General features: G+C 38.9%; 1 protein-coding gene across 8 annotated transcripts in view; it reads left to right on the top strand.

The window, feature by feature from the left end:
* Window positions 1-27,909, top strand: part of DMD (dystrophin) — a 2,246,075-nt gene that overhangs the window by 2,194,867 nt on the left and 23,299 nt on the right. For all 8 annotated transcript variants that reach the window (XM_055393453.2, XM_055393450.2, XM_055393451.2 and 5 more), the window contains 2 exons: window positions 13,683-13,926; window positions 15,111-15,234. In XM_055393453.2, coding sequence (XP_055249428.2) covers window positions 13,683-13,926; window positions 15,111-15,234 — 368 coding nt within the window. The remainder of the gene's footprint in view (window positions 1-13,682; window positions 13,927-15,110; window positions 15,235-27,909) is intronic.

Genomic DNA, 27,909 nt, shown 5'->3' with positions numbered 1-27,909 from the left:
AAAGATAGGTATTGAATTATCTCCCATAAGATTAGATAATTATATGAGGGCTTTTACAGAACATCCCAGTGGGAGTGACCTGGCTTTGCAGTCAAGTCAGCGAGAAGAAATTCCACCAAGAACTTGACAAAATCAATTTGCTATATGGAGTTCTTAATTGTTGTTAGCTGATTGACTCTTGAAACATATGCACCAAAGACAGGAACTTTGGCTTCTACAATGATTACTGTTGGATTTTGCTTCTAAGTTGTTAGATACAAAGCCTAGTTGTTACTTGAGGCCTCTCCTGGGTTGTGGTACAAAACTGTATTACTAACACGTGGGAAGATATTAGCAGGAATGCAGGTGTAACATTCATCTGGATGACATATTGAGGTGTAAATTTTGAACATGTTGAAGGAAATGGCAACCCACTCCAGCCCTCTTGCCTGGGAAATCCCATGGACAGAGGAGCCTGGCAGGCTAGAGGGCATGGGTTCACAAAGAATACAGTTCTGTATAATGCTACTTGAGGAAGCTGATTACTTTTCTGGCACTGAAATGTTAGAGGAAGGATAAACGATGAACCTGTCAACTTTGCATGGCTTGGTACATAGCAAGGTTAAGCTCACAGAACCCATGGCTAATGGAGACATCCAGGAGACTGTGGAAAAGACAGGTCTGGAGGCTAGAAGTCTAGATTGAGGTGAGAAATAATGGGTGGGGGAGGTGAGGGCATGCACTTGGAGGAGGTGGAAGCCTAGAGAGAGGACAGGGTCCTCCTAGGAAGAGAGCTTATATGGAGAGAAGACCAAGGACCTCCTGGTATACTGGACTGTAACTGGCTATGCCCAGTTCTCCACCAGTAGCAAAGTTAGAAATGGTTTCCTGCTTTGTTTTAATTATATACTTGGATGACTTCTACAGATTATCAAACTCTCCTCTTTTTTCCCCCTGCTATGTTAATAATTAAAATGCTGGGTTACCTTTTGGTACCACTCTGTCTGCTAACTGCAGTTCATAGGTAAATACATATGATCCTTTTCCTATAATTTCTGAGTAATTCCAAGTGACTGTTTCAAGGATAGAAATAACCTCTATTCTTATCTTAAACAATGAGCATAATTCACAGCCCTTTTACCCAGTGGTATAAGGTTTGTCTACAGGAAACTAAACACACTAGAAGCTGAGCTGTTGAATGGCAAGGGACTGTGTCTCACTTATCTTTCTCTCTGTAGTGCTGGGTGTAGAAATACGTGTTCATTAAAGGAATGGATAAATGCCCTTTGGACTTTTCTTGTGCCCTGCCAGATTTTTTGGCCAGTTTTCAGCTGTCTTCTTTGTTTTTCTCGTGTCACATGTTATTATTCTTTGCCCAAAATCTTTAATAAACCTATTTGTTTTCTTCTTTTTAACTTTTATTAGAGTATAGTTGATTTACAATATTGTGTTAGTTTCTGCTATACAGCAAAATGAATCAGTTGCACATATTCATATATGCACTCTTTTTTAGATTATTTTACCATACAGGTCATTCTAGAGTATGAGTAGAGTTCCCTGTGCTATACAATAGGTCCTTATTAGTTATCTATTTTATATATAGTAAGTAGTCACTTCTTTTTATTGCTGAGTAGCACTCCATGATGGCTTCTCTGGTGGCTCAGATGGTAAAAATCTGCCTGTTACCTGTTTTAAATAAAGGTGTGTGTGTGTGTGTGAGTCCCAATTATCCCTCTCCTCCCCTTCCCTCCCTGGTAACTATAAACTATTGGTTTCTGCATCTGTAACTCTGTTTCTGTTTTTTAAGTTCATTTGTATCATCTTTTTTAGATTTCACATGTAAGCGATATCATATGGTATTTGTCTTTCTCTGACTTACTTAGTATGATCATCTCTAGGTCCATCCATGTTGCTGCAAATGGCATTATTTCATTCTTAATGGCTGAGTAGTATTCCAATGTATGTTTGTACCACATCTTCTTTATCCATTCATTTGTTGGTGGACATTTAGGTTAACCCAGACTTGAACATTTCCTGGGATTATTTTGGGGCTCTCTTTTAAATTCATTGTCTGAAAATCCTTAGACGTGTCTGCATAGATAAATTCTGTAGGCATGTACATGCCATATTTCTCTTATGTACATGGCTTAAACTTGATTTCTCCATAGTAGGAGAGAACATTAGAAAATTATTGACTTCACTGGGGAAATATCTTTTGTTTTATGAGAAGTAGAATTTTGAATTTAGAACTTATTTTTTATAAGAGCTTTACCAAGATATAATTCACATACCATAAAATTAACCCATTTAAATTGTGTAAGTCCCTAATTATTAGCATATTCACAGAATTGTGTAACCATCATTACATAACCAACTTTACAACAATTTCCTCACCCCAAAAAGAAACCCCATACCAATTTTCAGTCACTCTCCATTTCTTCCAAGACAACCACACTCCAGCTCTAGACAATCAATAATCTATTTTGTTTGCATGGATTTGTTTATTCTGGACATTTCATATAAATGGAATCATATGATAGGGGGTCATTTGTAACTGACTTCTTTCATGTAGCATAATATTTTCAAGGGACTCTTACGTTAGAGCATGTATTAGTTCAATTGCTAAGTTATGTCCAACTCTTTGCTACCCCATGGACTGAACCATACCAAGCTAATCTGTCCTCCATTTTCTCCCAGAGTTTGTTCAAACTCTTTTCCATTGAGTCAGTGATGCTCTCCAACCATCTCATCCTCTGCCTCCCTCTTCTCTTGTCTTCATTCTTTCCCAGCATCAGGATCTTTTCCAGTGAGATGGCTCTTCGCATCAGATGGCCAAAGTATTGGAGTGTCCACATCAGCATCAGTCCTTCCAATGAATATTCAGGGTTCATTGCCTTTAGGATTGACTTATTTGATCTCCTTGCAGTCCAGAGGACTCTCAAGAGGCTTCTCCAGCACCACAGTTCTAAAGCATCAATTCTTCGATGCTCAGCCTTCTTTATGGTCTAACTCTCACATCCATACATGACTACTGGAAAAATCATAGCTTTGACTTTGTAGACCTTTGGTTGGCAAAGTAATGTCTCTGCTTTATAATACACTGTCTAGGTTTGTCATAGCTTTCCTTGTGAGGAGCAACTGTCTTAATTTCATGACTGCAGTCACTGTCCATAGTGATTCTGGAGCCCAGGAAAATAAAATCTGTCCATTTTATCACCTTCTATTGGCCATGAGGTGATGGGAGCAGATGCCATGATCTTCATTTTTTGAATGTTGAGTTTCAAGCCAGCTTTTTTCACTCTCTTCTTTCACCTTCATGAAGAGGCTCTTTAGTTCCTCTTTACTTTCTGCCATTACAGTGGTGTCACCTGCATATCTGAGGTTGTTGATATTTCTCCAAGCAATCTTGATTCCAGCTTGAACTTTATCCAGCCTGGCATTTCACATGATGCACTCTGCATAGAAGTTAAATAAGTAGGGTGACAATATGCAGCCAATTTGCATACTTCTTTCCCAATTTGAAGTTAGTTGTTCATGTCAGACTTTATTTTTTTGGGCTCCAAAATCACTGCAGATGCTGATTGCAGCCATGAAGTTAAAAGACGCTTACTCCTTGGAAGGAAAGTTATGACTAACCTTGATAATATATTAAAAAGCAGAGACATTACTTTGCCAACAAAGGTCCGTCTAGTCAAGGCTGTGGTTTTTCCCGTGGTCATGTATGGATGTGAGAGCTGGACTGTGAAGAAAGCTGATCGCCGAAGAATTGATGCTTTTGAACTGTGGTGTTGGAGAAGACTCTTGAGAGTCCCTTGTACCCCAAGGAGATCCAACCAGTCCATTCTAAGGGAGATCGATCCTGGGTGTTCATTGGAAGGACTGATGCTAAAGCTGAAATTGCAGTACTTTGGCCACCTCATGCGACGAGTTGACTCACTGGAAAAGACCGTGATGCTGGGAAAGGTTGGGGGCGGGAGGAGAAGGGGACGACCGAGAATGAGATGGCTGGATGGCATCACCGACTTTGTGGACATGAGTTTGAGTGAACTCCGGGAGTTGGTGATGGACAGGGAGGCCTGGCGTGCCGTGATTCATGGGGTCGCGGAGAGTCGGACACGACTGAGCGACTGAACTGAACTGAACTGAACTGTTCATGTCTGATTCTAACTGTTGCTTCCTGATCCATTTCCAGGTTTCTCTGGAGACAGGTAAGGTGTTCTGGTAGTCCCATCTCTTTTAGAATTTTCCACAGTTTGTTGTGATCCACAGTCAAAGGCTTTAGGGTAGTCAATAAAGAAGTAGATGTTTTTTTGGAATTCCCTTGCTTTCTCCATGATCCAAATGTTGCCAATTTGATCTGTTTCCTCTGCCATTTCTAAACCCAGCTTGTACATCTAGAACTTCCCAGTTCCTGCTGAAACCTAGCTTGAAGAGTTTTTAGCATGACCTTGTTCGCATGTGAAATGAGTGCAATTGTATGGTAGTTTGAACATTCTTTGGCATTGCCTTCTTTGCAGTTGGAATGAAAAGTGACCTTTTCCAATCCTTTGTCCACTGCCAAGTGTTGACAAATCTGTCTACATACTGAGTGCAGCACTTTAACAGCATCATCTTTTAGGATTTTAAATAGCTCAGCTGGAATTCCATCATCTCCACTAGCTTTGTTTATAGCATTTATTAGCACTTCATTCTTTTCTATTACTGAGTGATATTCTATCATATGGAAATACTACATTCTAAAACATTCATCTGGTAGCTGATGGACATTTGAGTTGTTTCCACTGAATGGCTATTGTGAATAGTTCTGCCGTGAACTTTTGTGTATGAGTACTGGGACTTTACAGAAATGATTCTGTAGTTTCTGTCATTGTAATAGAGAAGACCATAGGATCAAATACAGCAAGAGTGTATTGTAGTGCATGCTAGGAAGTGAAAAATAGGCCAACAAGATAAATTTACTGGGAGAATTTAAGGCCAAGTCTAACTACTCATGAGGGACTCAAGCCAGGACACACAAAGCTTAAAATTATGGTTCTCTTTGAGACTGTTACAGCTTTTTGCTGACCACAGACAATGAAAGTTTGATATTTTACTGTATATGTTTGAAAACTGAAACACACTTTTCCCAACGGTACTATTCCTAGAGACCAGACTTCCTCACTTATAAAACCTTTCCAATCTTAGCATGCTTTTTGGATGGTTAAAACTAGTCACTGTCATACTTGTCTTGGGTTTTGTCTGTCTGCCTTATTTCTGAGTATAATGGGATTTTTAAAAATCAATTATTCTTGTTTTGAACCTCCGATTAATACACTTATTCTTAGACAATACTGTGTTAGTCCTTGATCAGGAATTTGATCAAATTAAAAAAAAATCTCAGTCATTGAAGATAAAAGCAAACTAGAGTCAATACTGTCAGGTTCTGTCTCATGGAGCTTGAGCAAGATATAGATTGCTATGTCAAGGACAACTCCTGAGAATAGAGTGTATCTAAATATATTAACCCTGTAAATTTGGTCTGAACAGTTTATTACAGTAATCTATGGATAAAATTTTATCATGTTGTCACATGCCCAGCAAATTTGGTCACATCTAAGGAAATCTCATCCTAGTGATCTTAGCTTAGTGATTTCATTTTGCCCAGATGATCAGCTGTGATACATTTTACTACAGCAAAGATGATGAAAAATATAGAGTAATTCCCCGATTCTGGGGTAGCTACGATAGTGATGGGGGGGGGACTAGAATTAAAGAAAATATGATGAATCAACTTGTAAGTGTTCTTGAGCTACCCTATATATATAAAGAGAGAGAGTGTTGTTCTTTAGTTGATCAGTCGTGTCCGACTCTTTGCAACCCCATAGACTGTATAGCCTGCCTGGCTCCTCCATCCATGGAATTTCCCAGGCAAGAATACTGGAATAGGTTGCCATTGCCTTCTCCAGGGGATCTTCCTGACCCAGCTATCAAACCTTCGTCTCCTGCGTTGGCAGGCGGGTTCTTTACTGATGAGCCACAAGGGAAGCATGTATATATGTATGTGTGTGTATGTATATGTGTGTGTGTGTGTGAGAGAGATATATATATAGTGCCAAGCTCAGTAGGTTTTACTAGATTGCTGTTCTTTCAGACAGATTAAGTGCTTTCTTTTGGTAAGTAGGGATTTCCCTAGCAGCTCAGATGGTAAAGAGTCTACCTGCATTGTGGGAGACCCAGGTTTGAACCCTGGTTCAGGAAGATCCCCTGGAGAAGGAAATGGCAACCCACTCCAGTATTCTTGCCTGGAGAATCCCATGGATGGAGGAGCCAGCAGGCTACAGTCCATGGGGTCGCAAAGAATCAGACACGACTGAGCGACTTCACGTTTTGGTAAGTAGCTTTCAACGCACCTAAGTTTCCAAATCCACAAAGTAGACAATATAGAGAGAAAGAAGTCGTAATAATTATGAACACTTAGAATGGGCCAGGCCTGGTTCTAACAGAGCTGTACATAGAGACTGTAGACTGCACTGGCCCACTGAGCCTCCTGACATGGTAAGAGCTTAGGGCATTTTTCTAGCCTCAGCAGTGCATAGCCTGGCTTTGAATCAAGGTCTTTCTGACTCCCAAACCATTCTCTCAGGCCCTCTTCTAATTCCGGCCTCAGCCATAGGTTGCAAAAGGGACTAAAAAGACAGTGTGTCAAGAGAAAAATTATCTCACGTTTCTTTACTTGATTCAATATTGCTTTTCAATGCAGATATCACTGGAAGAAATGGTACATGATTATAAAATCCCACTAAGGTTTATTCAGTAGGAAAGGGGTTGGAAATGAAGAGCTCTGAATGCATTATAAGGGGACAATGCTAAGAGAGAAGGATTCAAAACAAGAGCCTGGGGGTTCCTGCCATTTTTACTGTTTTGCTTAAGGCAAACCTAAAGTATGCATATTTTTACTTCCCACCCTGTGAGCGGCTCCTTAATTAACACTGATAGTGCCAAGGCATATTAATGTCTCTTTTTCTCTGGTTTAGGGGTATTTTTGACTTTGTGTTTGATAAAACTTTACAGTATAGCTTTAAACATTTCAACTATAATTGAAAAAGGCTCTGTGCAATTTCCAGTTTTTAAAATACCTCATGCTTGTGAAATGTGTCTTTGCCTTTTTTTTTTTTAGAAACTGCTAATTTGCCGAATTTATAGTTGCTGTAGTAGTTCTGTGTGATCTACTACATGTGCCCAAATCCACATTGGTGGATATGAATTAGCAGCTTTTAATACTGTACGAGGGTAAAGCTGGATTTCTCTGGACCTAATCTTTTTAGAGGCAAACCTTTGTAGTTGTTCTCACTTTATGAAGTAGATCTTATGTGTGCTCATACTTTGATATACAGTTGGATGTATAAGACTGTTAAGAACATGATCACTGAAAAGTGGTCTTCATACAACTGTTTAATTACAGTAAGGAGGTTCTATTTAAAGAGTACATGACCTGCATTGAAAACACTTGATTGACAGCAGTAAATTAAAAGAAATTACACAAAGATTGTTGTAATGTTCTTTATTGCAACTAGCAGAGAGCTAGTTATGATTGCTAGAGGGGCTGGATGCTTTCATGTTTTCAGCACCTGGAGGTAAAGCCAATTTGATTTCTCTCTTTTCTGTCTCTTATATCCATTAGCTAGTTAGGAAAAAAATATTTAATGCAAATTTGTATCTGGACCACCACATTTATAAGCATGATGACATAAAATTAATCAGATAGAGCTACATAGTTGTAGAATGGAGGGGTTTTTTTAAGCTCTGTGGAGAATAAATTAATAATGGATGGCAGACTTTTTTTTTTTTTTTTTTAGCACGACTGGCTGCAGGAAGAAATTGTGGTGACAGAAACCATGTGAAGTGAATTTGAATTAGTGTTCTTTAGGGAGATACCAGAGAAATATAATTTACAAGATAATCAAGAGCCTAAATAGATTCTCTGTGGAGTCGGCATCTGATTCCTGACATATATTCATCTATGTTGAAATGACTCCACAAATACCTTCTAACAGTTAGAGAGTCAATAGGGGTGAAATGTGCATGTATAACTTCAAGAAAAGCAAAATATATATCAATAATAATACAAATCGACCACCAACTGTTAAAATGAGTAGATTGTATACTTGTGGTTAAGGTTTAAAATGAGTCACCTTGGAACAGTGGTATCTCATTGATCTTTTATGGGAATGCTGTATCGCCTACATGCTTTATAAATACTGTGTCCAAAAAAAATGTAGCGTTATGATATACTTTAAAGGTTACTGATATAGATGTTTTTAAATATAAGAAAATGACTTAAGCCCTTTAGCCTTTATAAACTATTTCCAAACCCCTAAAACCACTCTGTAACCATGACCACATTTATTAGGAAATGTATAGTAAACATTATCTCTAATTCAACTTTTTGAACATCAGTTTTTCTTGGTAATCTTGAAAATGTATAAATAGTTGTAAAAGAGAATTTAGACTAGAAAAACTTCATATTTTTACTTGGTTTCTCGCAAACATACCTCCTTTTGAGCTATTTTTGGCTCTTTTAACCTTTGCCATGATAGCTTGTCCTGCCTCAGAACTTCAGGGGAAAAAAGTATTCTTTCAAAATCAGGCCTGTTAATCAGCTTAATAGAAATTTTATGTGTGCCACGTATTTGTTTAGGAGAAGGTATTTGTTTGGTTCATTGGACCCTGTTGTGATAAATTTAGATTTGAATGAGTGCTGAGGAAACCTTGATCAGATATTTACAAAATCAACACGTCCTGGTAGCTTTCTGATTAATATAATGTTAGCTTTTGCTTTGAGGCAGTGTCTTCTGCTCCTTCCATTTTTCCAGTGGTAGGTAATATATGGAGTGAAAAAAATTAAAAAGTCGTAACTGTGCTTTAAAACAAGATGAACATCTCTGTGGACCAGAAATGGCGGGTTGGGCAGTAGTATGTGGGCCTTAGGCAATGAACTTTCAACTCCTGTAGAAATAGCAGTAGTTAAAATGCAGAGTCGGACATAGTGACTAAACAACAGAATTCTTCTCACCAGCTCGGGGCACAGAGCCAGATATTTGAAATCGGGTCCTGCCAAAACACACCTGGAGAGAGACATACACATACTTATGTGAAAAAGTTGAAGTGTTAATCACTCAGTCATGACCAACTCTTTGCAACCTCATGCACTGGAGCCCGCCAGGCTCCTCTGTCCATGCGATTCTCCAGGCGAGAATACTGGAGTGGGTTGCCATGCCCTCCTCCAGGGGATCTTCCCACTGAACTGAATAGACATGGTAAACTAGGCTGGATCCAGAGGAAGTAAGGAATTGAAAATAGATGATTCTGAGGACTTCACTATACAAAGCAGTAAGAAAAACAGATAAATATAAATAAGCAATTAAGAAAGATAGGGAATGGACCATAAGGCTGTAAAATATACCTAGGACAAGGTTCAGAAGAAGAGAAGGGAGGAAATGGCAGAGAAGCAATAACTTGCGAGAATCTTCCAGAACTGAAGAATGATGTGTGTCTTTAAGGAAATGGTCTCCTGAGAGAAATTTCAAACATCTGGGAAGGCAAGAAAGGCCTGTGTAGAGCAATTGGTATTCTTTACAGCTCAGCTTTGGAAAGTCCTGACTGATTCAAATGAGTTCTCTCTGTTTTTTACTGGAAAACATAAAAACACAAATGCAGCATGTTGTATATATTAAACCATGGTTTCTGAACAAGGGCGCTTATAAATAACTCATTAAAGGAGAGCTTCATGGAAAACTAGGCCCAAACACCTCTCTGGAAAAGGTAGATAACTTTGTGAGAAATAAGTGGTAAGACGGTAGTCGTTTGTTGCACTATTCTGAAGCCCATGTTTAAAAGAAGTGTTTTCAAAAAGATCATTGTGGATGACCCACTCTGGTAGAAAGAGTTTTGAATAGGATTCTGCATATAAAAAGGTGTTATCAGTTGGGACATTTCAATGAAGGTGGATTTCTTTTAGCGGATACTTCAAGCAGAAAAAAATAGATGATCATTTCTATGAAATGAAACCCTCTGAAGAATGGATGATGCTTCAAGTTCACAGAAACATTTAGATGATTGTCAGTTAAGTGGCCAGAAATTGGATTTAATTAACATGAACTACTTGTGTTGGCTTATACCCAGAGGACCTATGTATAGAATCTAGCTAAGGGTAAACTTATTTTGATAAATTTCTTCTTATTACTGCTTTGTCGGAGCAGATTGCTAAGAAACAAACTACACACATAACTCTCTGTGAAGATTGATAGCAGACAGAATTTCAGCCAATACAAATAGGAGAGTATATTCCTGTCAATGAAAAAGATCATTGACTGATTTCCCTGCATTACTTGAAACAAATTCCTAGAAAACTGGTAACATTAGGTATAGGGTAGATCTTTGCGCATGCTAAGTCACATCAGTCATGTCCTGACTCTTTCTGACCCTATGGACTGTAGCCCACAAGGCTCCTCTGTTCATGGGATTCTCCAGGCAGGAATACTTGAGTGGGTAGTCATGCCCTCCTCCAGGGTATCTTCCCTGGGTAGAACTTCAAACAAAAACAAACAAAAAAAAAAGAGATTAGATTGGATTGAAATAAAATCTTTGGTGTGGATGTCCAGCATTTTGAAACTGGACGTTCTGGAAGATGTGCCATCCCTGAGGAACGTTCATTCCAGGTATGGAGCAACAGAAAACATTTTCCTAAGAGGAAAAACCCTCCTGCAAAACAAGAGCCTCTGGAGACACAGGTTTGATCCCTGGGTTGGGAAGATCCCCTGGAGTAGGAAATGGCAACACGCTCCCGTACTATTGCTTGGGAGATCCCATGAACAGAGAAGTTTGGCAGGCTATAGTCCATGGGGTCGCAAAGAGTCAGACACGATTGAGCACACACACATAACAGGAAGCCTGATCATGAGATTGTTTTTCCTCCTCCAACTGAACAAGGGAAAAACTCTTCTTGACTGCTCACTTCTTCTTCTCATGTCCTTTCTCATTGATAGAGATCTTCCACCTTTGTGGTTAGGACATTCTCTGGAACCCAATGAAATAACATCTGTGAACAATAGAAATCTACCATCCTATTTTGGTGTTTATTATAACTGGAAGAAGGATACCAAGAGTTCTAATTATTTGCTGGGTACCAAATAACAGAAGTGCCCTCCGTTGGTATTCTCAACAATTTCAAAGCAAGAAGGAAACTCATAACCCTAAATGTATGTATTAAAAACATAAAAAGAAAGGACTTAAGTATTCAAATTAAAAGCTAGGGGTAAAACACAGTAAGTTATAGGAGATTATTTGACATAAAAGGCACCTGGGGTAACTGAAGAGCTTAACCACATTCCTGATGTAAAGACTCAATAATGCAAAGTCAGCTGTTTCCATTTTATTCTATACATTCAGTGTCACTCAAACCCTAAATGTCAACAAGGATTTTCCTGGGATTGGAAATCTTGACTCTAAAATCATAGAGATGAGCAAAGAGGTATGAAGAGCCAAGACAATTTTATGGCAGAACGAAGTGGGAGTGAGAAAGCCTACAAGACCACAAGATATTCACAGCCATAGTGTGGAATTTGCACAGGGACACACAGGTAATAAACCAACTGCAGAGAATAGAGGCCTCCGAAGCACACTTGTGTATTTATGGGTACTCAATGGACTGTAAAAATGCCATCAAAATCAGTGGGAGTCGGGGAAAGGTGGACTATACAAGGTACTGCTGCTGCTGCTAAGTCACTTCAGTCGTGTCTGACTCTGTGCGACCCCATAGACAGCAGCCCACCAGGCTCCCCCGTCCCTGGGATTCTCCAGGCAAGAACACTGGAGTGGGTTGCCATTTCCTTCTCTGATGCATGCAAGTGAAAAGTGAAAGTGAAGTTGCTTAGTCGTGTCCGACTCTTCGCGACCCCATGGAATGCAACCTACCAGGCTCCTCCATCCATGGGATTTTCCAGGCAAGAGTACTGGAGTGGGGTGCCATCACCTTCTCCGATACAAGGCACAGGGCTGGCTTAATAAGTTAGCTATGTCAGGGGGAGTCAAGTTAGATTTCACGTTCACACCAGACAAAAGATTCTGGGTTAAGTTGTAAATGTGAAAAACAGAGTTGTAAACTCTAAAATGTAGGTGTACGGGAGATTTTCTTAAAACATGACACGCATAAAACATGGAGGAATGTTTTGAAATTAAAAATCGTAGAACAGGGTGCCAAGAGTAAAGGTCAAAATTAGCTGTGCTAAGATTTGGCTAAGAGATAGTATTCGCTATGCTATAATTGGCAATAAATAAGCATCCAGAACATATCCAGAATTTGCATAAGAAAAAGACAACCCAGAAGGGAAACAGCTACGGAAACATTAAAAGCCAACTAAGATGAAAGACATTCATCCCCTAGGAATTCCCTGGCCATCCAACAATTCTGTGCTTTCACTGCCAAGGGTGCGGGTTTGATCCTTGGTCAGGGAACTGAGATCCCATGAGCTGTGTGGCACAGCCAAAAAAAAAGAGGTCAGCCTCACCAATAAAATGTACCCATCACCCAAAACTTACATGTTTGGTAACGCCAAGTATTTGATGAAGATGTGGCCAAATGGAAAACCTCACTCACTGCTGGTAGGGGAGCAAATTGGTATAAAGACATTTAAGAGAGCAGTTTGGTGATCTGTGGCAATGTTGATGGTAGTGCTAGAACCCAACAATTTTACATCTATATATATTCTGTAAAGACTCTTTCAAACAGGTATTCAAGGAGACAGGTAGAAGGAAGTTTGTTGTATCGCTATTTGTATTAGGGAAAAGTTGGGAACAACCTAAATGGTCTTTGACAGGAGAATATTGATGGCATATTCAAGCTGCAAAAGAATGTTGGAGGCAAAAAGCAGCTCTTAGAATGGGATGTACATGCTTCAACAAAGTTCTTAAAGTTTAAGAACATGCTATGTTAAATAATGCTATTAGATTGACTCACGTGAAACGGCCATTTATGTAGGTTTAAATAAGCTGAATATCACCATCTTTATTAAGTTCAACCTAGTAATGGTGGATATCATCGTAATGATGGACATGGAATTCAGGATGGTATTATCTCCTTATGGGTAGTGGTGATCAGGGAACTGATATAATAAGGAGAACTTGTGGGGAAGCTTCAGCTGTAACTGTCATATTTTATTTCTTCAAAATTTTGAAGAAAATATGGCCTGTGTTAAGTATATTAAAGCACCATGGTGGGTACATGGGTACATTCTTACTATGTTCTTCTACCATGCTGTTGAAAATATTTGATGATTTGTTTAAGCAAACCCAAGTGTCGATAGAAGTATAAGAATTATAATCTGATGACATTCTAAGGCAATATTTACACAGTGATTAACTCCTTTGCTGCTTAATTATGTAAACATAGCACTCACAATTAAGTATAGAAGATTGAAAAGCATCTCCCCTCACACACACCGGGCAGACGCTTCAAACTTTATTTTATTTTATTTTTCTTTAAGCATTGCTAAAATCGTCATCATAAAAACCATTCATTAAGTGCCTCTCTTTTGCTTGCTATTGTGTTTGCTGGCGGTCAGATATATCTCTCTGCCATTAGTATAAGAAATCTGGTGATGATATTCAACTTCCTTTTTCTTGTTTTTTCCCTTTTTTTTTTCCCCCACTTCTTTGATGCCAAATAGGAATCTGCAGGCAGAATATGATCGTCTCAAGGAGCAGCATGAACATAAAGGCCTGTCCCCACTGCCATCCCCTCCTGAGATGATGCCCACTTCACCACAGAGTCCCCGGGATGCTGAGCTCATTGCTGAGGCCAAGCTACTACGTCAACACAAAGGCCGCCTGGAAGCCAGGATGCAAATCCTGGAAGACCACAACAAACAGCTGGAGTCCCAGTTACACAGGCTCAGGCAGCTGCTGGAGCAAGTGAGACACCCCTCTCTCTAACATGGGATCTTTACAAAAAGCCACTTTCCCCTCTTACAACTAAGAACTGGAACTCTCAGTGCTTTTCAGAAATGCAGCAAACGTTGATTTGGTCATTATTCAGCGTGTGCTTCAAGTGCTAGATAGCTAGGGATATAAGAATAGGAATGAAATGAGCATGTCGTTTTATGTTGCTTCCAGAATGTGTCCTATGAAAATGTGTTTTATTTGACCAATTTAAAATTCATCTTAGGAAAAAAATGCAGAAAGGTTTCCACTGGTATCTGAAAGTGAAATTTTTACCTCTTGAAAATCAGGAGCTCTCTTTGTTGCAGTTACTCTTATTTTGTGGTATGCCTTTGGTTTCTTTTGATAATCCCTAAAACATAATTTAAGTGGCCGTTGAAAATGTAGCAGTATATTGCATTGTAGGAGACCCTTCCCTGCACATAGTCCTGGCTTTCTGGGAATTATAAATTTTGAGATATGGTCTCTCCATCTTATTGCGTAATACTTCACAAAAGTATGAATTTTCCATTACATTTTTGTGGTCTCATATGGGCTTCCCTGATAGCTCAGTTGGTAAAGAATTCACCTGAAATACAGCAGACCCCAGCTCAGTTCCTGGGTCGGGAAGATCCACTGGAGAAGGGATACGCTACCTTCTCTAGTATTCTTGGGCTTCTCTTGTGGCTCAGCTGGTAAAGAATCCGCCGGCAATGCGGGAGACCTCAGTTTGATCCCTGGGTTGGGAAGATCCCCTGGAGAAGGGAAAGGCTATCCACTCCAGTATTCTGGCCTTGAGAATCACATGGACTGTATAGTCCATGGGGTCACAAAGAGTTGGACACAACTAAGTGACTTTCACTTTCCCTTCATATGATTTCAACATTCTTACATGACCTTCTACATCTTTCAGTTAGTGTAATGATTTTCTATATCTTATCCCACTGTAGCTGTACTGTCTTTCGAACTTTTAAGGGGGTATGTATGATTCAGGTACAAAGACAGTATCCGTGGAACTTATCAACTGTGAAATTTCCCAAATTTAACTGTTTGTGGGAGATTTTTAAGTAGGAAAAGTCATAATTTCAGAGTCTTGAGTGTCTATAATGGGTTTATATTTATGTATTTGTTTGAGTGTTTATTGTGACAAATAATTCTATTTTCTTTGGATGCCTTAGCCCCAGGCCGAGGCCAAGGTGAATGGCACAACGGTGTCCTCTCCTTCTACCTCTCTTCAGAGGTCAGACAGCAGCCAGCCTATGCTGCTCCGGGTGGTTGGCAGTCAAACTTCAGAATCCATGGGTAAGTGTCTGTCTTAGCTACTCCTGGATTTTGTCATCTCTTAAAGTCTGGAAATGGTGAACTATTTGCAGCGACTTTTAAATTGTCTGCTCAATTATTTAATGTCAGTTATGGACCAGAGGTTGTCATGAATGCCTTAGGGGTACAGAGATGAAAGACACAGTCCCCTTACCCTCTAAAGTCTGGCTGTTTGGTTACTAGGATAAGGCCATGTGGTATTAAAGTTTCAGTCATTTGGGAGATCTGAGAAGGATTTTTGATGAATTGATATCTGTGAAGGGTTCTAAAGGATGGAGGAGGAACTGAGCATTTTTTGAAGATGGAGAGATGAAGGCCAAGGGCAGGAAAGAGCCAGGGTTCCAGACGTTAGAAAGATAGGATCCCGGCAGGAGTGGGGGAAAGTAAGGCTGCAGAGGAAGGTTAGGGTCACAACGTAGTGATGTGAATACTGGGCAGAGGTGTTTGGTCGGTGTCACAGAGCCACTGAGAATCATTTCACAGGTAAGAAATAGCTACAAAGATGTACTCTGGCAGCTTTATCTGTCCCAGAGTAAAACTTCTATAGTTTGAAAGACTAGTGAGGAGGCAGTCACAGAGGCCAAGTTATGGGACTTCGGAGGATGCTTAAGAGATGTCTGGGATGGGATAGGAGGAGATGACTGTGACTTATTTGAAAATAGAGTACCCAAGACCAGGGGACTGACTGGAAAACGTAAGGAAAGGAGGGGAGAGGACTTGGTTGGAAGAAGATGGTGATCCTTTTGAAGGTGGAGGTACTGTCTTTGAAGAGGTGGTAAAAGGGCAGTCTGGAGAGGTTTGAGAGTGAACCTCACAGAAAGGGGAGCTGAAAGGTGTGAGAGGAGAAAAATAACAAAGGTGCTTGGTTTCAGGGCCTTGGGAAAGACTTCCATTTAGTTGATGGGGGGAGTAGTGTTGGAAGCTGTAGACACACCAAGTCATATTCTTGACTGAGAAGGAACGTTAAGACCAAAAAGTGAAGCAGGTAACTCCATAAATGAAAGCCAGCTTTCATTTCTTTTGTGAAGGAAGAGGAGATGTTTGAAGTTGTTTTCCCAGCTTTGCCACACTTCAGTGATTTAGGGCATCGGCTGCTCTTGCCTCCACCTGAGATCTGAATCGAGCTAATCGACTGTTGGGACTGTAAGCAATAGCTCAGCATCTGAAAACATATGCCTTTGTAAAGTCCTTACATTCCCAAAACAATGGCGTTTTAGTATGTCTGTTGTTATTTCCTACTGCAGGATTTTCTCCTTTTTTGAAGTAAGCCCAGCCTGAGATGCTAAGTCGCATATTTGAGAGGTGAGATGCAAAGCCCTGGGTGCTTAGAAGTATTAATTATTTAGACCTGTCACCATGAGCCTGGAGGCAGCATGCCTATGAAAGCACCCAAATTAAAGTACACCTCAGGCCATGGGCCTGATGATTTGTGAAGCTCAGAGAATCCGTGGCAGACCCAAATACAAGGACAGAAGTGCATTAGCCAGTGGCTGAGTCAGGCTAAGAGATAACTTGCAAGTGTCAAATGGATAGGTTCTATTGTTAGTAAGTTTGTTCTCTGAAGAGACTGAATGCAGAGGTGATTCCTCCCCCTCCACTGTTGTTGTTCATTTGCTAAGTCGTGTCAACTCTTTGTGAACACGTGGACTGCAGCACACCAGGCCTCCCTGTCCTTCACTGTCTCTCTGAATTTGCTCAAATTCATGTCCGTTGAGTCCTCACTGTAAAGAAGGGGAGCAGGGAAAGACCCTCTTCTTGAAAGATGCATGTGTTAAAATAAATGCAGTGTGTATCCTCATGCTTTGAAGCTCCGAGGTGTGATAAGGCTTGGATTTGCTGAGCCATACTCTGGTAGAATGCCACATTCTTATAATATATAACCCCAGGACTCTGTAAAGAGAAGTACAGGTGATGTCATACTGGTGAAGTCAAACACTCCATAATGAGTTGGAGTATTTCCTCAAACCATGACATACTCACCAGTGGTAAGTTTCTGTGTACCATGTGGGCGTTCTATACATTTTTTTTCAAATAGGATGGTATGGTATGAAACTCACATTATGTTTTAAAATAAGACAAATAGAAATGGACAAAGTCTGTCTTCTCAACAACTTATCTCTGACTCCTTAACTTGTACCCAGTCATTCTTTTTAAAGAATGTTTTGTATTTTGTTTGTTTAAACCATGTTAAAAGGTTCCTTTGCTGCTTAGAACAATTTCAAACTTAGGGCAGAATTGCAATTGAGTCAACATTTTGCCAATTTGCTATATTTATTTATGTTAACATCTTTGTGTATGTGTGTATACACTATATATATTCCTGTTTTATGTGCATGTATAGTTTTACTCATTGAATGACTATATTTCCTACATACTAACGTTTCACCCCTAAACATTTTAACATGTGTCTTCCAAGGTGAAAAATATTTTCTTACATAGTCACACTCAGGAAATTAGCACTGATATACCACTATTATCTAATATATAATTTAGATTCAGATATCCCCCATTCTGCCAATAATATCCTTTCGATGAATAGCTTTTTATCTTTTTCATTTAGAAGCCAATGAAAGGTCACCCTTGGCATCTAGTTGTCATGTCTCTTGAGTTTCCTCTAATCTAGAACACTCCCCCAGCCTCTTCAGATGTTGCAGGACTCTGGCATTTCAGAAGAGGTCAGGCCAGTTGTTGTGTAGGATGTTTCTCACTGGGGATTTGCCTGCTTGTTTACTCCCAATTGGATTCAGGCTAAGTGTCTTATGCCAGATTACCACATAGGTGATGTTGTGTCCTCAGCACATCACTTCAAGGCTTTTTCTCAAGATTGCCAGCTAGACCTCTCTCATGAGTATGTTCTGGATAAAACCAGATAAAAATAGAACACACTCTGAAATCACGATCAGCCTCCAGAACATCTCTCCCACTTTCTAAACTGTACAGAGGTACCAGTTTTCTGCATTTTTTTCCTTTACCTACCTGCCTTCTTTTTTAGCTTCATTCAGGTGTAAATGATAAAGATGTACTGTTAATGTATACAGCTTGATAAGTTTGAGCAAGTTTATATATATATATATATGCACACACACACCCATGGGCTTCCCTGGTGACTCAGTGGTAAAGAATCCCACCTGCCAATGCAGAAGACATGGGCTCAGTCCCTGGGTAGGGAAGTTCCCCTGGAGGAGGACATGGCAGCCCACTCCAGTATTCTTGCCTGGAGAAGCCCATGGACAGAGGAGCCTGGTGGACTATAGTCCATTGGGTCGCAAAGAGTTGGACACGACTGAGCAACATGATACCATCATCATAAACAAGGTTCTAAATTTTTCCTTTCTCTCTTTCCTTCCATTTTATTCCTTACCATGGTACTCAAAATCCACCTTCCTGTACAACTCATTAGGCAATGGCAAGCCACTCCAGTACTCTTGCCTAGAAAATCCCATGGATGGAGGAGTCTGGTAGGCTGCAGTCCCTGGGGTCGCTAAGGGTCGGACACGACTGAGCGACTTCACTTTCACTTTTCACTTTCACACATTGGAGAAGGAAATTGCAACCCACTCCAGTGTTCTTGCCTGGAGAATCCCAGGGAAGGGGGAGCCTGGTGGGCTTCCGTCAATGGGGTCACACAGAGTCGGACACAACTGAAGTGACTTAGCAGCAGCAGCAGCAGTTAAGTACTTAACCTCCTTAAAAGCAGCGACTAGGTCTTGCTCATTTTCTTTCCTGATCGATCACCTTTTATGCAACAAGCATTCAGTAAAATGCTTCTTGAATGAATATTTTCTAAGTCAAACACAGTACACCATTATGTAGATACAGAACGATTTACACACTGAGGAAGTTTCACTGGAGTTTCTGGATCAAGATGACAACATAAGATCCTGAACTTCCCTCTCTGCATACAAACACGGAATCTACAACTACACACTGAATAGTTCCCTCTCAAAGACATTTAGGAAATAGCTGAGTGAGTCCTGTACATAAACATTGGACAAACAAAAGAGCCCACATCCAGCACGTAGGAGATGTAGAAAACAAACCTAGCGGTTACCAGGGGAGTTGGGAGATTGGGACTGACATATACACACTACTGTATATAAAACAGATAATAAGGACTTACTGTATAGCACAGGGAATTCTACTCAGTACTCTGCAATGACCTATATGGGAAAAGATCTAAAAAAGAGTGGATGGATGTATAACTGATTCACTTTTTCGTATACCTGAAGCTAAGAACACTGTAACGCAACTCTACTCCAAAAGAAAGTAATGTAAAACAACATAGGAGCGTCTGAGCCACAGTCTTGCTGTGAACCCCATCCCGGTCATGATGACACACAACCAGGAAGGAAATCACAACTATTAGCTTCTCTCTGAGTAGTAAAGGTTTGAGCCCCAGCTCTTAATATGTCCTTCTACCTGAGAGATGGGCTCCCCAAACATCTAACATCTGTGAAGTCCACAAAGCTAGAGTGAACAAAGAGACAATACTTTCAGGGCTCATGGGGACTCACCATGCCTAACACTGCCCCTGTCCAACTGCACAGCATAAAGGCAACAGGCTGGAATGCACTCAATCTTTCCATGAAAGAGGCTCATTTGTTTATATCTTAAAAGCCTCAGCTTGAAGAGGCAGGCTTCTAATGTAACACACATCCAGGGACTGACTTCCATACTCTCCAGAGATGATGTAGGCCAGCTAGTGCCATCTCACCACTCCTGCCTTGCTCCAGGTCATCGGTATCTCCCGTAAAGGAGCCTGTGCACATATCTGCTGTTCTGGTAGTCAGTGGGAGGTTATGTTCACAGCTCAGTGTAATGGTAGCATACCAAAAGAAAAAAAAGAAACGGCAGTTTTTAAATAGCTAGCTATATCTTCCCAGAGCTCAGTGCAGAGGGAGCATACAGAAACTTACATCTCCCAGTCTTTCCCTAAAAGAGGTCTGTTTACATACTTGAAAAGCTGTTGCCGGAGGCTCAGTCTTCCACTCATCTTGCATCTAAGTGCTGACTGAAATCCTCCTCCCCTTTGGAACACTGACAGGTCTGGGCACACCCTCAACTACAGAGGCACTAAGAACAAAAAAGCCTCCTTGGACAATCACGAGAGTTTCAGAGATGATCAAGAGGTAGGGCAGAGCTGAAAAATAAGGCTCATCTCCTACCTGAGATCACCCCTTCAAGATGGGAGGGTTAACTTATAGCTAATGCATAGAAACCAACAGAAAGGGACAAGGCAAAGGGGGGGGGAGAAAGAGAGAAATAGGTTCCAAAGAAAAGAACAAACTAAAACCTCAAAAATGATCTTAAAGAAATTGAGATAAGTGTTTTCCAAATAAAGATTTCAAAATAGCAGTCACAGAGATGCCCATCAAGGTCAGGAAAACTATGCACAAAGTGAGAATTCCAACAAAGACAGAAAATATAAATGACAAAGCGATGAATACAGTAACAGAACTGATAAATACAATAGAGGCATTCAGCAGCAGACTAGATGAATTGGGAATAAAAGATGAGCAAACTCAAAGAGGGCAGTGGAATTCATCCATAATACACCAAGTTTTTAAGTAGCTATAGAAACTTATGGTTACCAAAGAGAGAAGGGATAAATTAGGAGTTGGGGATTAACATATACACACTGCTGCTGCTGCTGCTGCTGCTAAGTCACTTCAGTCATGTCTGACTTTGTGTGACCCCATAGACGGAAGCCCACCAGGCTCCCCCATCCCTGGGATTCTCCAGGCAAGAACACTGGAGTGGGTTGCCATTTCCTTCTCCAATGTGTGAAAGTGAAAAGTGAAAGTGAAGTCGCTCAGTCATGTCTGACTCGTAGCGACCCCACGGACTGCAGCCTACCAGGCTCCTCCATCCATGGGATTTTCCAGGCAAGAGTACTGGAGTGGCTTGCCATTGCCTTCTCCACATATACACACTACTATATATAAAATAGATGATCAACAAGGACCTACTCTATAGCACAGGGAACTCTTATCAATACTCTGTAACAACCTATAATGGGAGAGATAGATGTAAAAAAGAATATTTGTATATATAACTCAATAACTTTGCTGTACATCTGAAACTAACACAACATTGTCAGTCAACTATATTTCAATAAAAAAATTAAAGATAAAGAGAAGTTAGCTTAAGGAACTTACTGTACACCATCAAGCAGACAAAACAAATATTCCTAACATAGAGTCCTAGAAGGAAAAGAGAGAAAAGAGCAAAAAACCTTTCTTAGCCTGAGGAAGGAGACATACTGCCAGGAAACCTGAACAGTTCCCACACCAAGGCACATCATAATTAAACTGTCAAAAGTTAAAGACAATGAGAAAGTCTTAAAAGCAACAAGAGAAAAACAACTTCTTACATACAAGGGAACCCCATAAATCCATCAGCAGATTTTTCAACAGAAACCTGACAGGCCAGAAGGGATATATTTCATGATATATTCAAAGTATTAAAAAAAACTGCCAAGCAGAATACTCTATCCAGCAAAGTTGTCCATCAGAATTGAGGGAAAGAGACAGAGTTATCCAGACAAGCAAAAGCTGAAGGAAAGCAGCACCACTAGACCAGCCTTAGAAGAAATGTAGAAGAGACTTCTTTAAATGAAAGGGTCATAATTAGTAATAGGAAAACATGGAAGTATAAGTCTCACAAGGTAAGAATATAATTAAATTCAGAATAATCAAATGTTATAATAGTGATAGGTTAATCACTTGTACATTCAGTAGGAAGGTTAAAAGACAAAAGTGATAAAAGTAACTGTTACCAAAGTAATTTGTTAATGGACACACAAAACTTGTAAATTGTGACACCAAAAACATAACATATGGAGGAAAGTAAAAATGTAGAGCTTTAGACTGTATTTGAACTTTTGTTATTATCATCTTAAAATAGACTGTTAGGTTTCATCTAAACCTCATGGAAACCACAAAGCAGAAACCTATATACAAATGATAGGAAGAACTCTAAGCATGACACTATAGTCAATCATCAAATCACAGAAAAAGAGAGTCAGAAGACAGGCAGAGAGGAACCACAAGGCAGAAAATAATCTTTTAACTGGCAGTAAGTACATACCTATCAAAAATTAAGTGGACTAAATCCCCCAATCACAATATAAGAGTGGCTAAATGGCTGAAAAGCAAGACTTACAGTCTCCCAAGGCAATATAAATAAAGAAATGGAACCTAATCACAGCAAAGAAAACCATAAGCAAAATGAAAAGACAGGCTATGGAATGGGAGATACTGTTTGCAAATGATACAGCCAATAAGGGCCTAATTTCCAAAATATACAAATAGCTCATACAACTCAACAGCAAAAAATAAAAAATAAAAATAAATAACCCAGTTGAAAAATGGGCAGAAGACCTAAATAGACATTTCTCCAAAGAAGAAATACAAATGGCCAATAGCCACATGAAAAGATGCTCAGCATCACTAATTATCAGAGAAATGCAAATCAAGACTACATGAGGTATCACCTCACACTGGTCAGAATGGCCATATTAAAACTCTACAAATAACAAATGCCAGAGAAGATGTGGAGAAAAGGCAACATGCCTACACTGTTGTTGGCAGGAATGTAAACTGGGGAAGGCACTATGGAAAACAGTATAGGTTCCTCAGAAAACTAAAAATAGTATGACCACATGACCCAGCAATCCCACTCCTAGGCATATATCCAGACAAAATTCTAATCCAAAAAGATACATGCACCCCTATGTTCACAGCAGCACTATTCATAATAGCCAAGACAGTTAAGCAACCTAAATGTCCATCAACAGAGGAATGAATAAAGAAGATGTGGTACAGATATACATTGGAATATTACCCGGCCATAAAAAAGAACAAAATAATGTCATTTGCAGCAATGTGGATGTAACTCTAGATTATTATACTAAGTGAAGTAAGTCAGAAAGATAAAAACAAATACCATATGGTATCACTTTATGTGGAGTCTAAAATATGACACAAATGAACCTATCTATGAAACAGAAACAGACTCACAGACATAGGGAATAAACTGGTGATTGCCAAGGGAGAGGAGATTAGGGTTAATAGATGTAAACTCATATGTATGGAATGGATAAACAAAGTCCTGCTGTAGGGCACAGAGAACTATAGATAGTATACTATGATAAACCATATTGGGAAAGAATATTAAAAAAAGAATGTATATATGTATAACTGAATCATTTTACCATACAGCAGAAAGTTAGCACAACACTGTAAATCAACTATACTCCCCCCCCAAAAAAAGGAGAAAGAAAAGACATGTGACAAAGAAATGCAATACATGAACCTGGATCAGAGAAAAAATATATATGTATATATGTTACACATACATATATTTGGTTATAATTATGAAGGATATTATAAAGGCAATTGGTGAGATTTAAACATAGTCTACACACTAGATGATAATATAGTGCCAGTGTGGTTCCATAAAATAAGAGTTCAAAGAGATAACGATGAAGTACTTAGGAAAAAGGGGCCTGAACCTTACATTGGAATGAAAATGGGTCACTAATAGTAATAACAACAATAGCAAATCTATGTACTTAGAGAAAGAAGCAAAGCAAATATGGCAACATATTAACACTTGGTGAATCAAGGTAAATGGTATACAGGAGACTATTTTACTATTCTTAGAATTTTTCTGTAACTTTCAAATTTAAATAAAATTTAACAGAAGTCCTTTCTGACAGAAAACAGCAGAAAACAAGACCTTGCTATGGGCTGCCTATAAAAAAAAACTCACTTCAGATGTAAAGACATGGAAAAGGACTTGCCTGGTAGTCCAGTGGTTAGGACTTTACCTTCCAATGCAGGAGGTGTGGGTTCAACCCCTGGTCAGGGAGCTAAGATCCACCATACCTCATAGCCAAAAAAACCACAACATAAAATGGAAGCAATATTGTGACAAATTCAATAAAAACTTTAAAGATAGCCCACATCAAAAAAATCTTTAAGAAAGATGTAAAGACAAAGAGATAAAAGGGATGGAAAAAGATATTTCACAGAAATAAAAACCAAAAAAAACCTGGGATACCTTTACTTATATCAGATAGACTTTGAAACAACTAAAATAAGAGACAAAAAAGGGCATTACATAAGGATAAAGAGGTCAATCCAATCAGACCTATAACATTTGTAAATATTTATTTCACCCAACATGGTGAAGGTAAGGCAAATATTAACAGACCTGAAGGGGAAAATAGATACCAGTACAGTAATAGTAGGGGATTTAACCATACCTCACTTAATATCAGTGGATAGGTTACCCAGGCAGAAAATCAATAAGGAAGCATGGGACTATACATTAGATCAGATGAGCAGTTAGAGAACATTCCTTCCAAATGCAGCAGAGTACATTCTTCTCAAATGCACGTGGAATATTTTCTAGGCGACAACATTCTCTAGGATACATCGTATCTTAGACCACAAAACAAGTCTCAATAAATTTAAGAAGACTGAAACCATATCCAACATCTTTTAGACAATAATATAATAAAAACCAAAAACCAATTTCAAGAAGAAAACTGGAAAATTCACAAATGTGTGAATATTTAATTACACACCACTGAAACTACAAATGGATTGATGGAGAAATCAAAAGAGAAATTAAAAAAATACCTTGAGACAAATGCAAATACAATATACAAAAGTTATGGGATGCAGCAAAGCAGTTATGAGAGGGAAGTTCATAATAATAAATGCCTGCAAGAAGAAACAAGAAAAATCTCAAACAAACAACCTGACTTTACACCTCAGGGAACTAGAAAAAGAAGAATAAACAACATCCAGAGTTAATAGAAGGAAAGAAAGATTAGGACAAAAATAAATAGAGATGAAAAATATAATGAAAAATATCATTAAAACTAAAAGCTTGTTTTTAGTTCTTTTTTGAAAAGCTAAATGAAAATGACAAACCTTTAGACAAACTAAGAAAAAAAAAGAACTCAAATATAAAATCAGAAATGTAAGAAGAGACATTATAACTTAAACCAGAAATACAAAAGATCATAGAACTATTAAGAATAATTATACGGAAACAAATTGGATAATCTAGAAGAAATGGATAAATACCTAGAAACATACAACCTACCAAGACTGAATCATGAAGAAACAAAATCTGAACAGACCAACAATGAAAAAGGAGATTGAATCTATATAAACAAACTTCCCCCCCAAAAAAGCCCACAATCAGATGGTTTCTCTGGTGATTTCTACCAAACACAAAGAATTAATACCAGTCCTTCTCAAACATTTAAAAAAATTTGAGACTACACCCCCAAATTATTTTACAAGGCCAGCATTACTTTGATACTAAAGACAGATAAGGACACTACAACAAAACTATAGACCTGTATCTGATGAATACAGATGCAAAATTTCTCCAGAAAATATTAGCAAACCAAATTCAACAGTACATTAAAAGGATCATACACCATAACCAAGGGGGATTTATCCCTGTGTTGCAAGGATGGTTCACTGTGTGTTTATGTGTTTAGTTGCTTATTCATATCCAACTCTCTGCAATCTCATGGACTATAGCCCACCAGGCTCCTCTGTCCATGGAATTTCCCAGGCAACAATACTGGAGTGGGTTGGCATTTCCTTCTCCAGGGGAACTTCCTGACTCGGGGATCAAACCCACATCTGCTGCATCAGCAGGCAGATTTTTTTTTTTTTTTTTTACCACTGAGCAACCTGGGAAGACCAGTTCAATATATACAAGTCAATAAGTATGATATACCACATTAATGAAAGTTAAAAATCACATGATTATCCCAATAGGTGAAGAAAAAGCATTTGACAAAATTCATCCATTCATGATAAAAATTCTCAACAAAATGGGTATAGAGGGCATGCATGTCAACATAATAAAAGCCATGTATGACAAGCCCTCAGCTAACATCAGGGCCCAGAAAATGGACCACAGCCTTGTCTAACTCAATGAAACTATGAGCCATGACATGTAGGGCCACCCAAGACGAACAGGTCATGGTGGAGAGTTCTGACAAAACATGGTCCACTGGAGAAGGGAATGGGAAACCACTTTAGTATTCTTGCCTTGAGAACCCCATGAACAGTATGAAAAGGCAAAAAGACAGGACGCTGAAAGATAGGATATTCAGTGGTGAAAGCTGAAAGGTTTTCCACTAAGATCAGAAGACAAGGATGCCTACTCTTGCTGCTTTTATTCAACATAATGCTGAAAGTCCTAGCCAGCATAATTAGGCAAGAAAAAGAATCAAAGACACACAAATCAGAAAGAAAGTAGTAAATTTATCTATATTTGCAAATGACATAATAATATATATAAGAAAACCTGAAAGGCCCTACCAAATAACTGTTAGAACTCAATGAATTTAGTAAAGTTGCAGGATAAAAACTCAATATACAAAAATCTGTTGCATTTTTACACGTTAATAACAAGCTATGAGAAAGAGAAATAAAATAATCCCATTTATAATTGCATCTAAAAGAATAAAATACCTCAGAATAAATTTAAGGGAGTGAAAAACCTGTACACTAAAAACTATAAGACAATGATGAAAGAAATTGAAGAAAACATAAATAAATAGAAAGATACTTCATGCTCATGGATTGAAAGAATAGCTGTTGTTTAAATGTCTATACTACCCATTGCAATCTACAGATTCAAGGCAATTTCTATCAAAGTTCCATGGCATTTTCCATGTAAAGAGAATGAAAAATCCAAAAATTTGTATGGAACCACAAAAAAGAACCCAAATAGCCAAAGCAGTCTTGAGGAAAAAAAGAGGAAAGCAGGCGGCCTCATGTTGCCTGATTTCAAACTGTATTACAAAGGCAAAGAAGTAAAAATTATGTGCTTTTGGCATAATGACAGATATACAGATTAACAGATCAGAGGGCCCATAAATAACCCTCACACATATGGGGAATTAATTTACAACAAAGGAGCTAAAAACATACAATAGGAAAAGAAGAGTCTCTTCAGAAAATGGTATGGGAAAACTGCATAGCCACATTCAAAAGACTGAAAGTGGACCACTATCTTAACACCATACCTGAAAATCAATTCAAAATGGATTAAAAACTTAATGTAAGACCTGAAACCATGAAAATCCTAGAAGAAAACACAGGTGGTAAGGTCTGTGATATATCTTGGCGATGACTTTTTGAGTTGACACCCAACGTAAAGGCAAGAAAAACAAAAATAAAATGACTACATCAAATAAAAAGCTCCTGTACAGTGAACAAAACCATCAGGAAAATGAAAACACAACCTACAGAATGGGAGAAAATATTTTCAAATCCTATATCTTATAAGGAGAATATCCAGATTTTGTAAAGAACTCAATAGAACCAACAATCTGAAAAACGAGCGGAAGATCAATTAGACATTTTACCAAAGGAGATATACCAATGGCCAGCAGGTACATGAAAAGGTGGTGAACGTCACTAATCATCAGGGAAATGCAAATCAGAACCATAAGATATCACCTTACCTCTGTTAGAATGGCCGTTATCAAAGAGAGAAAATGTAACTGCTGGTGAAGATGTAAAGTAAAAGGGAGCCCTTGTGCATAGTCTTGGTGCAAATGTAAAATTGTGCAGAGAACAGATTGGTGGCTGCCATGTGCAGGGGGTT

The sequence above is a fragment of the Moschus berezovskii genome, chromosome X, assembly GCF_049115385.1.
Source record: "Moschus berezovskii isolate FMDL1 chromosome X, NW_MosBer_1.0, whole genome shotgun sequence".
Taxonomy (NCBI): Eukaryota; Metazoa; Chordata; class Mammalia; order Artiodactyla; family Moschidae; genus Moschus; species Moschus berezovskii.
Note: the sequence above shows the minus strand (reverse complement) of the source record. Positions and strands in the feature narration are given on the sequence as shown.